The sequence below is a fragment of the Lycium ferocissimum genome, chromosome 8, assembly GCF_029784015.1.
Source record: "Lycium ferocissimum isolate CSIRO_LF1 chromosome 8, AGI_CSIRO_Lferr_CH_V1, whole genome shotgun sequence".
In the NCBI taxonomy this organism is placed as follows: domain Eukaryota; kingdom Viridiplantae; phylum Streptophyta; class Magnoliopsida; order Solanales; family Solanaceae; genus Lycium; species Lycium ferocissimum.
In genome coordinates this window covers 34,810,734-34,821,805 of record NC_081349.1, presented here as the reverse complement: position 1 = coordinate 34,821,805, position 11,072 = coordinate 34,810,734, and the positions used below count along the sequence as shown (strand labels likewise).

Sequence of the window (11,072 nt, the reverse complement as noted above, 5' to 3'; positions counted from 1 at the left end):
ACTCGAGGGAGAAGAGGATCAACAGAAACAAGGACTTTAATTAGAGATATGGACATATTGTGATAAAGAAAGGAAAGGAAAGGGTGGACTTTTAATTTTTTCAAATTCATTATATTTTGTAATTTTATTTGTATATTTGTAAATAAAAAAAAATATTCTTATATTTTATAATATACAGTATTAAGTAGTATTATTAGATCATTTTTCATCAAAAATTGAGTCGATATGTAGCCCAACTCGCCTATTCAAACACCTATGCTATAACCCAATAAATACTGCAGTTGACAAGTTGTCGATGTACTATTTGCCTATCAATTAACTCCAACTTCAATATAGTCAAACTATCACTTAAACTGCACAAAATGAGCTTGCTATTGGTTCACGCTTATTTGAGAGTTACTTTAAAGCTCAAAGACTGATAGTGATCTGTGAACTAGAATAAATACAAGACCAATGCCACAGCTAAAAAGTACACATGCCAAAAACAGATCCAACATTATCCTCTCACGAAAGAGGTAAGAAGAAAATAATTAAAGTTGATCATTATCCAATTTTCACCATTTGTTATAAAATAACCAAAATATGCCTCCGTTTTAAAAAATACCGAAAGAGCAGAAATCAAATATTATTTAATTAAAATAAAAGAGAGTTTCTCAGGTGGTAAACGCCCTCCTTCTCTAATCATAAAATTAAAAGTTCGAGTCACCAAAAGAGTAAAAAAGATAAAGCTCCTAGTGGGGGTTAAAAGAAACTGTTAATCAATATTATTGTTGTTCACAAACATTTGTCAAGGTTTCAACTGTGGAGATTGAGTCCAGAGGTAGACTTAATGATAACAATAATAACTACACTTCAATTTCAAAATAAAAGTGAAAATAAGTTTAAGTATATGTAAATAAATATAATAATAATAATAATATAAGTTATTTAACAAAACTAAAACTGATTCTCAATTAGTAGATATCACTTATATATGAGTTTTTTCCCTCTATTGTGCTTTGTATTTATCTAAGAACATAACACAATAGTCAAAACAAAATGTTGCGAGGATAAAACTAACTGTTATATTTTTGCTTTGTCTTTATAGTCTCTTGTTCATCCATAAAAATCTGCCTGCATCTGCACTCCTTGCTACAAAATGCCCTATCACCCCTGTTCATACAAAGCATAAACATCATCATAAAGAAAGACCATTTCATTATATTAACAATGGCGGAACCACGGTAAAAAAAGAGAAAAAAGGTGTGCATGTTAAACGTGGTTGATATATATAATATAAAAAAGGTTAACTTACCCGTACAATTTTTTGGTTTCCAATGGATCCGATTAATTTAAATTCACACACACCTAAAAAATCCCTTTGGGAGTGTTACTTTCTACCAAAAGAGACTCCATCCTCAAGACTCAGAATCCAAAATTAGAGATGGAGCTAGCCAAACAAAATTTCACTAGGGAAAGTCAAGTAAACATATGAAGAAGTCAAAGTTATATAAACAAAATTCAACATATAAAAATATACATAAAAAAGTTATAGGTTCACGTGCCATTAGTTTTTGCTAAAACTCGATATATATAAAAAAAATATTGAAATATCTTTAAATATTTGATCGTTAACCCGGTTATATTTGTAGTATTAAATTAAGATCGATGTAAGGCTCAGAAACTTTAAATCCCTAATTCGCAATCTTTCATTGGTAAATGTGCCTCCGCCATTGCTCGAGACTTCTGATTAATGATTTGGTGTACTCACCACACTTCTACGACCTTTGATGGCTTCACATACCACAATTTCAAACTTTTTACACCTCAAATTAAGATTACTCGCAACAATAGGCCGTAACTGATTATGGTTATCCTAATTTGATAACCCAAAAACGCAATAAAAACATATACAATCGGTGAAAAATGATTTACATTGTGGTATGTAAATTTAAATCCTACAAACATATGATATGTGTTATATAGACGGTCACTGGAGTATAAAATTTTTGTACACTATCAGGTCACCAAAAAAGATTTATAGGATAATCTTAAAAAATAAACAAGATACTTGCAACAAAATTAAACTATTATAAAATTTTCTTATACATAGAATTTATATAACTTAAAATCTATTATAGTAATAACTAGTTAAATCACATTGATAGCATAAACATACTCTCAACCAATCAAATGACACTAATAGTGTAAAAAAATAATTTATACTCTATATAAAAGTTCAACTGATGGAAGAAAAAAAAAACTGAAAAATTAGAGATGCTCACTTGTACATGAAGATATCTTGACCAGGTAAAAGCTTCTGCTTGCAAAGAAAACAAGAATCAAGAAACCCATAAGTACTAGTTGCCATGGATTTGATTGTCACACTGGCTTTGTTAACTATATGTGAGGAAGAAGATGTAGTACAAGTCATACTTCTTTTGGTACCACCAATATCTCCATACCCTTCAAGTACTACACTTAGACCTGCCATAAGTCTTTCTGAATAGCCACTATGCCTGAAGGAGGGGAATATTTATATACGCACACATCAGTGTAAGTTATAGTTTGTTTGGTCAAATTTTTTGGAAGCTAAAATATTATACTTTTAAAAAAAATTGCTTATATTTGTTTGGAAAAATCTAAAAAAACTGAAAAATTTTATTGTACAAAAGATATCTTTCATAAAAAAAGCTTTTAAAAGAAAACAAATTCATTTTATAATTTGATGTTTGACGTCACACTCTTTGTTAATCAAAAAAGAAATTTCAAAAAATATTTTGAAAAACACAAGTTTTAATAAGTCTGATTTGTCTTTCTGAAATGTCGCAAATTTAAAGTTTGGCCATATTTAATCACATAAATTGAAATTTGAGTTGGAGTTGGAGATATATATATATATATATAAATAATTTTTTTTTTTTTAAAATTATTTTATAAAGTTAGGTGTTTGGCCAAACAAAAAATTAAGTGAATTTGAGTTCTAACAAAAATTGTTTTTCAGAAGTTAAAAAAATATTCCGAAAGCACTTTAAAATTTTAGTCAAGCACAAATTGCTGTTATAATATTAATAAAATTATTTTTCAAATTGATTAGTCATACTCTCTAAAAGAATTTTCAAAAAATTCTTCTGACAAAAAACACTTTATAAAATAAGTAGATTTAAAAACTATTAGTTGTTTCCATGAAATCAAAAAACACTTTTTTTTTAAATTAATTGGAAGGAGTTGAGTGTTTGATTATAATTTTTATAAATAACAAAAAATTTAATATGCGTTTTAACCTGGTTATGAAAAACTAAAAAAATAAGTTTATCTTGTTTTTAGGTGTTGATTTAATCTTCTTAAATATTAATTTTTTTAAAAAGTGAAAAAATTCGTCTTCTTTTCCTAATTAGTTACAACTTTAATTAAAAATATAGAGTTATAAGTATGTGATTTAATTGAATTCTGTAATTTTGACTTCTTTTTGATCTTACAACTTTATTAAAAATATAATTAATTTACTTTCAATTGAGTAAATCAAACGAACTGTCATAATATCAAATTAAAACTTATAAAATTTAAATTGTGAATTCGATCTAACCTGCGGTTGCCACGTTACCCCATTTCTGTACTCTCATCTGGTACAGGTAGAATTTTTTTTATTTTCCCTGTTCTTATCTTCTTACTCTTGCTTTGTCGTCCTTTTCCTAGTTAGTTTCACTGCTTTGTAGTTAAGGGGAATTAGGTGATAAATAATTACTGTGGCACTGTATATTTTTTATTCTTTTAGTGATAATCGAGAAATTTTTAAGAATCAGGGAATGCATGTTTGAAACATACTGGATAAAGGGTGTATATCTCTATCCTTTCTACTTTCTCCATAAGTTTTTACTTGTCCAGTATACTAATAATAAATGTCCATTTTTATTTATTTAGCTTGAAAATCAAGATATAATTTACTCCCTCCGTCCATTTTATATATTAAAAATAGTTATCCACTTTTATTTGTTCAGTTTAGAAAATCATGACAGAATTTAACACTTACTCCTTCTGTCTCAATTTATATGATACACTTTTCTTTTTGGTTTATCTAAAAAAAATGATACATTACCTTATTTGACAACAATTTAACTTTAAACTTTACATTTTACGCTTAACGAGATGATCTATAACCACATAAATATCTCTGGCTTATTTTAGATCACACCATTCAAAAGTCTTGCTTTATTTTTTAAACTCCGTGCCTAGTCAAACTATATCATACGGAGGGAGTAGTTCCTAAGCTACCCTTATTATTTACTACAATCAATTATCAATGCATTTCCCAAAACATTGCATTTATTATATGGTGATATAGTAAAATTATCATTCTATTTTTGGCTCTTTATTAAGAGTGCTAAGTCAATATATGACAAATAAAAATGAACGGAGAGAGTACCATTTCATACTTATTTTCCCATTATTATTAATTGTTGGGTTGAAACTTCAAGGAATCATTAGTGGTTGATTGAAACACTAACAACTTTTAAGTATATTTGAATGAATTTCAATTATTTAGATGATTTATAATAATTAAGGATAATATAGTAAAATTATCATATTTATTATTCCTTCAAGGAGTGTGCTAAGTCAAACATAAAAAAGTAAAAATGGACGGAGCGAATACTTAAAGATCATGCTTTTGTGTGTTGTGAGTAAATTAACTATTTAACTTCTAATTAATGTTCCTATTAAATAACCTGCATTTAAGACCTAATTAACTTCATAGCCTACGCTTTTTATGGACACTATTATACAAATCACTCTACAAGTAGGAGCTCCTGGATCCCTGGGAGTAAATGTCCACTTTGTATTATCTTTTGTATATAATAATTATTCATTAGTTGTGGAGTATTTATGATCAATAAACATTTTACGAGTTCTTTTCATCACCGTTTTTTATTTTTAAAATTCCATTTTAATGAGATTCAAATTCCAAACGTATAAGAATAGAAAACTTGGATATTACGTAGCTCCTCAAAATATTAAAAAGAAAAAAGTCCTAAGTTCTCAAAAACAAAACAAAATATATTTTTTCTAGTTACCCATTAGGAAAGTAAATACTAAAGGAAAAGATAAGCACTATTCAAAACTAAAGCTGATAGAGCCATCTATAGCCAGCCTATAAGGAATTAGGTATGTTAATTAAAATGATAGCACTGTAGTACTACTTCCTCTCAATTTATGTGGCACTTTAGTTCATGAATTTGGATCAACAATTTAAGATGTATTTTGTCATCAAATTGATATTAGAAAAGTTGCATATTATGGTACTTTTTATATAATTTTCAAATATATAAATTTTGTTCTTAAAGTATTAAATTAATTTAAGACAAATTAGCTTCAAAATTTAATCAAATTAACTCTCGAAAAGTGAAAAATATCACATAAATTGAGTCGGAGGGAGTAGTAAGTAATGACAGCTCATCTTAAACCAGAGGATAAAGATCATTTGTCAGATAGAAGTTCGAAGATTAGCTTAAGATTTAACGTGAAAATATATTTTTGTATTATGAGTTATTTTTAATATGTGATAACAAATTAATTATCATTTTTATCAGATCACCAATTAATTAAAGAAATTTATCTGCAATTGCCTAATAAGTAACCCCATTAATTTAGCAGATACACTTTAACCATCAATGAATTTTTTATTATCACTCTGTCGTACTTCAGAAAATATATAGATCAAATAGCTAAAGCTAGTATGTATGTATATAGCACATTACAAAAAGAAAAACAAGATTTAGCTAAAAAATTTATCGCTACTCTGTCGCAAAATATACTGTGGCTAGCATAATTTTCTAATAATCCCCGTTGTTAAATCTGATTAGGGACAACATTTGTGGTGGAATACTTTGCCTTAATATCAAAACATTTCAAATTCAAACTCACTTACAAGCCAAATTATGACGTTAAATAGTCCATATCTAACATAATTTTCTCATAATTCATCGCTAATCCGTCGTTAAATCGGATTAGGGATAGAATTTGTGATGGAATACTTTGCCTTAATATCACAACGTTACGTTCCAAATTCAAACTACTTAGATGCCAAATTATGACGACAAACCAACACTGCTTGCACAAAATGCTACAGACGCGATTAATTTATTCTGGCTTATTACTACTCCTTTACTCATAAGCAACAGGAGAAACATTAATGAGATCTTATTTTTCCAGAAAATGCAAAGGAAAAGAGAAATTTAGAACTTTTGAATGAAGTCATAGATGTGCTTGTTAATCTCATCTGGCCTTTCTTGGTTGACAAAGTGAGCTGCACCTTCCAAAACCACAACTTCTTCCAACAAAGGAACATCTTTCTTAAATCCACCATTGTGTATGTACTCTTTAGCACCTGGTATATGATAGACCAAGTCGAGTTCCCCGACAATGAACTTGGTAGGAACTTTAACTTGAGCCCCTGTCCATGGTGCTGTGAGTTCCCAGTTTCTGCATTTCACAGGGCAAACAACTTATAGGATTTGTACATTGTGCCAATTCCAATTTCACATCCCAAATATAAATCACAAATGTCATTTGCTTGACTACAAAGGAACTAAAGTGCAAGTAACTAACAAAAGATCTAAGAACTACTAGCTTCAACGTGTGAAAAAATTGATCAAAACAATCTTTAAGGAATTAATAGGAGCATCCACGGGTGTAGCCTAGTGGTTAATGAAGTCTGTGGAGTACCATGAGATCTGATGGCAAACATACAGTGCACCATGAGATCCAATGGCGAACATACAGTGTAGCTAGTGGATGCTTGAGCACCCATTGCGGTTTATCAAACACTACCTTTTATACAACAACAACAACCCAGTGAAATCCCACAACGTGAGGTCTGGGGAGGGTAGAGTGTACGCAGACCTTACTCCTCCCAAGGTAGGACGGTGTTTCGAAAGACCCTCGGCTCAATAGAAAGCATAAAAAGAGATCAGATAAGGCCAAGAAATTCTAAGCGATATGGAAATGAAAATAACGAAAGCGACATACAAAATTATTGGTTGAGCACCCAATCTCAAAGTAGTATTTTGAGATTTAAAGCATTTGAGCACCCTCGATTTAAAAAGTTTGGGTCCGCCACTGATGAGATCGTAGGTTCAAATTCCATCGGAGGAAAAAAAATACTAGGTAATTTCTTTCCATCTGCTTATCCTTGGTGGATAGAGTTATCCGGTGTTAGTAGGAGGTAGCAGGTAGTCTAGGTATGCACAAATTGGTCCGGACACCACCATCACTAAAAAAAAAATAAAAAAAAAAATAGGACATTTCTCATGAACTTCAGAATGTACTTGAATATAAGGAGAACAGGATAATAATCAATTAACTATACCTTGATTTTTAACTAGTTGGGTTCAATTATATAAGTCTGATGTATCGGTTCTACCTTATTCGTGTCTATTTCACTCTAATACCAAGTAATTTGTATTTTAAGGCAAATTAGGGACTTGTAGAGGTAGAAGTTCTCTAAGTCTCATACTTATCTCTATACGAACATACATACAAGTCTCTAATCAAAACAAAAAGCCAAACCAATTGCGTCGGGTTTTTAAATTTATCAAAACCAAACCAATAAAAGCAACCTCGGATTTTATCTAAGACTCTTAATCCCAAATAGTCTGAAACAAAATAGTGAACTATAGAATTTCTTTAGCAGTACATACAACTATGTAATTAAATTTTCATAAGAAAATAACACAAAATGTGAGTAAGGCTGACATTGTATTAAAATATTCAACAAAAGATAATAAAATCGGTTAAAATAAAAATCGGTTAAAATAAACATTGCTAATTAATAAGCATAAAGAAAATTAGCATAATCTAAAAATACTAAGTTATGCTAAAATAAGTACGACTAATAAGTATTATTTACATGGCATAGAAAAAAACTTAAGTTATGTATTTTCACTCTCTAAAAATAGAATGGTCCAGAATAGATATCCAACATTATTGTCATTAAGTAAATTGAATTCCTTTTGTTAGTATTAGTGTTGATTGGTTTTGATTTGAGCAAATTCCATAGGATATAAAACTTTTCGCATTCAAAATTCTAAGTTCAGGTAAGGTCATAATGAAAAAAAAACTACGAAAAATGAAGTGTGATGATTTTACCACAAATTATACTACAATCAAATTAATCTCAAGAGGTGACTTATTGATCTGACTTATTTCTTTCATCTCTAAATCTCATACTTATTTGTAACACTGCTACCATACCACTTGATTTGTTTGGTTTGACTTGTTAAGAGTTTGTTGCGGTTTGTCGGTGACAAGGCCAAAAGTCCTAATTTTGGAAAGAGTCTCTTGCAAAGATGTAACTTAAGGTTGTGAAAAAGCAATAACTCTGATTAATCCCAAACATCCTTGAAACAAATGTGACTCAATGATAGTTTAATGCACCGTGCTATCTTTATTTTATCATAAAGTGGAGGATTACATTTTGGAGAATGAAGCTCTATTCTTTTCCCCCAATTAGTACCCCTTGGCTCAAACTTGCTGAACTTATTCCAACTCGTTCAATATGTTTTGATGAAGATCAATCGGCCATATTTGGACAGCCTCAATTTGCTTGGTAAAATGGTATTTCTTGGAGTCAAAGTTTCTTAAGAACAGACTTATTTGGGTCATTTCAGTTTTATATTTCTCCCAACTTGGAGCCCAAGTTTAGTCTGCTATAAAAGGAGATCATTTTTCTCATTTGATACACACCAATTTCAAAAGAACTTAGTTTGAGTTTGTCTTCTAAATCTCATACTTATTTCTATGGTAAGATTGATTTGTTTGGAACATGTTATGTGAACCCTTATGGAAATAGTCTCTTGAGTGTATCTAATGAGGCTATTCTCCTCTTTTGATTGTGGATGTAGGTCAAGTTGATCGAACCACGTTAAAACTTTGTTTCCTATTATCTTTGTTATTGTGTTTAATTGACTACTTTGGCTAATTCCGCACTACCCCGGACTACCGATCCTAACACGTTTAAAAAAGAGGAACGATCCTTTTCCAAATTTGGCAACAATTTAATTTGAAGTTTTCCATTTTACCTTAACGAGAAGCTTTTATAGCCATACAAATGTTAAAATATGTTTAATTGAACCACATATTTTAAAAGTAGTATAGTTGCATAAATGCTATGATGTTTAAGACCACGTGTTTTTAAAAATATTATAGTCACATAAATGTTATGGCATATTAAAGACCGCAAATTTCAAAATCTTTTTTCTTGCATTAAATAAGTTCAAATAAATTCAAACGGAGGAGTAATTTATCAAAAGTTGCAAACCTTCCGATGCAAGTATCCAATAGTCCCCAGAAACTTGTAAAATGCCCATATCAAACACAAATTAAACAGATACACATAGACAATAAAAGAGAGAACCTGAAATCTCCAGACATATGATCTTCCCCATAAAAGCCTTTAGCCCTTCAGCAATATTCATCTTTGGATTCCTTGGAAAATAATGAACACTCAAATTCACCAAAGCCTTAACTTTATCTGGCCTAAAAAGGCATAAATGCCAAGCAATTAAGGCACCCCAATCATGTGCAACAACAAACACCTTTTCTTCATTTGGAGAAATGGCTTCAAGTAGTGCTATGAGATCACCCACAAGGTGAAAATATACTGAACTTTGAAGGGTCATTAATGGGTGCACCTGTAGTATCTCCATAACCCCTTAAATCAGGCGCTACAGCCCGATAGCCTCGTTCGGCCAAGTAGACGATTTGGTGGCGCCATAATTACTGTTGTGGAAGATCGTGGGTTAACTATCATAGAACCAAAGCAGATAGAAAGAAAAAATAACAGAAGGATTTAGTACGACCAAGCCTAATCCTCGAGACAAAATCCAGAAAGAGTTTTTCACTATCATAGAACCAAAGCAACTAGAGAACAAAAAATAACACAAGGATTTAACGAGGTCCGGTCAAGTCTCATCCTCGAGGCAAAAAGCAAGAAAGAGTTTTTCACTATGAATGAGAAGAATTGCACAATAAGAAGAATTTCCAATTACAATCTTGTTATACAAATCTCAAGTAGTTCATAATCCTACGAGAAATGGTTTCCCAAATGTGTTGCAGAAGATCATCGTTTAACTAGCTCACAGTCAAACAAAGAGAGAAGAAAAAATAACATAAGGATCTAATGAGGTAAGGCCAAGCCTAGTATTCAGGGCAAAAGCAGAGAGAGTTTTCTACTATAAGAGCCTGTTTGGCTTAGCTTAAAAAAAGTGGCAAAAAAAAAACAAAAAACGAGGTTTTCGAGGGCTTAACTTGCACAATCAAAGCAAATAGAGAAGAACAGATTAAATAAGGATATAACGAGGTTTGACCAAACCCAAACCTAGTCCTCAGAACAAAAAGCAGAGAGAGGTTTTCGACTATGAATCAGAAGAATTGTGCAATAGGAAGAATCTCCAATTACAACCCCTTTATATAGATCACAAGTAGTTCATAATCCTACAAGGAATGGTTTGCCAAACTTATTAACACAGTGATTTTTTTCCAAACTTATAAGGAAAATATGTGTTTCAAACATACTACAAAATGTAATATAATTAGAATTCACAAAATTCAAGACACAAGCAACAGAGTACCAAAGCTCAGGGAAGCCATGAATGAAGAGGATTGTTGGTCCTTGGCCTAATTCAGCTACATGCATATTTAGGCCATTTATAGCTACCATCTTGTGCTCTATCTTCTCCATTTTTTATTTTTCTTTGTGCTTTCTCGAGTCTCTTTTGGGCTTTTATTAGCTTTTGTTTGGGCAAATACCGGAACTGTAGAAAATATATAATTCTTGTGGTTGTCATTGAACTCATTGTCAATGTCACTATGATTGTTATCATTGATATAACACAACAGACAGTGGCTGTCAGGATTAAAAAAAGTCTAATCATTGTTGCTTTTATCTCTAGAGCCAGTAACGGATTCAGAATTTTTAATGGATAATTTAAAAATATAAAGAAATCAACGCGGTTCAACTGTATTTTGTATACATAAAAAATAATTTTAATTTTATATATATGATACAATTTTCCCCCGAAGGGGGTTCAACCCTCTCG

General features: G+C 30.8%; 1 protein-coding gene and 1 pseudogene across 1 annotated transcript; both read right to left on the bottom strand.

Annotated features, from left to right (window-relative positions):
• Positions 1–978: 978 nt before the first annotated feature.
• LOC132066866 (FCS-Like Zinc finger 15-like) lies at positions 979–2,537 on the bottom strand. The gene is made up of 2 exons (XM_059460065.1): positions 2,265–2,537; positions 979–1,152 (listed from the first exon to the last, which is right to left on the bottom strand). Exons 1-2 carry the CDS (start codon positions 2,471–2,473, stop codon positions 1,056–1,058), a joined length of 306 nt encoding a protein of 101 aa, XP_059316048.1. The 5' UTR covers positions 2,474–2,537; the 3' UTR covers positions 979–1,055.
• Positions 2,538–5,845: 3,308 nt separating this feature from the next.
• On the bottom strand, positions 5,846–10,766 carry LOC132066283 (uncharacterized; annotated as a pseudogene).
• Positions 10,767–11,072: the final 306 nt, after the last annotated feature.

Excerpts from the sequence above, each read along its gene's own strand:
- LOC132066866 (XM_059460065.1), bottom strand. The coding sequence starts at position 2,473 with ATGGCAGGTCTAAGTGTAGTACTTGAAGGGTATGGAGATATTGGTGGT. Across the intron at positions 1,153-2,264 it reads CAAGATATCTTCATGTACAA|GGGTGATAGGGCATTTTGTA; the intron begins GTGAGCATCTCT and ends TTGTATGAACAG.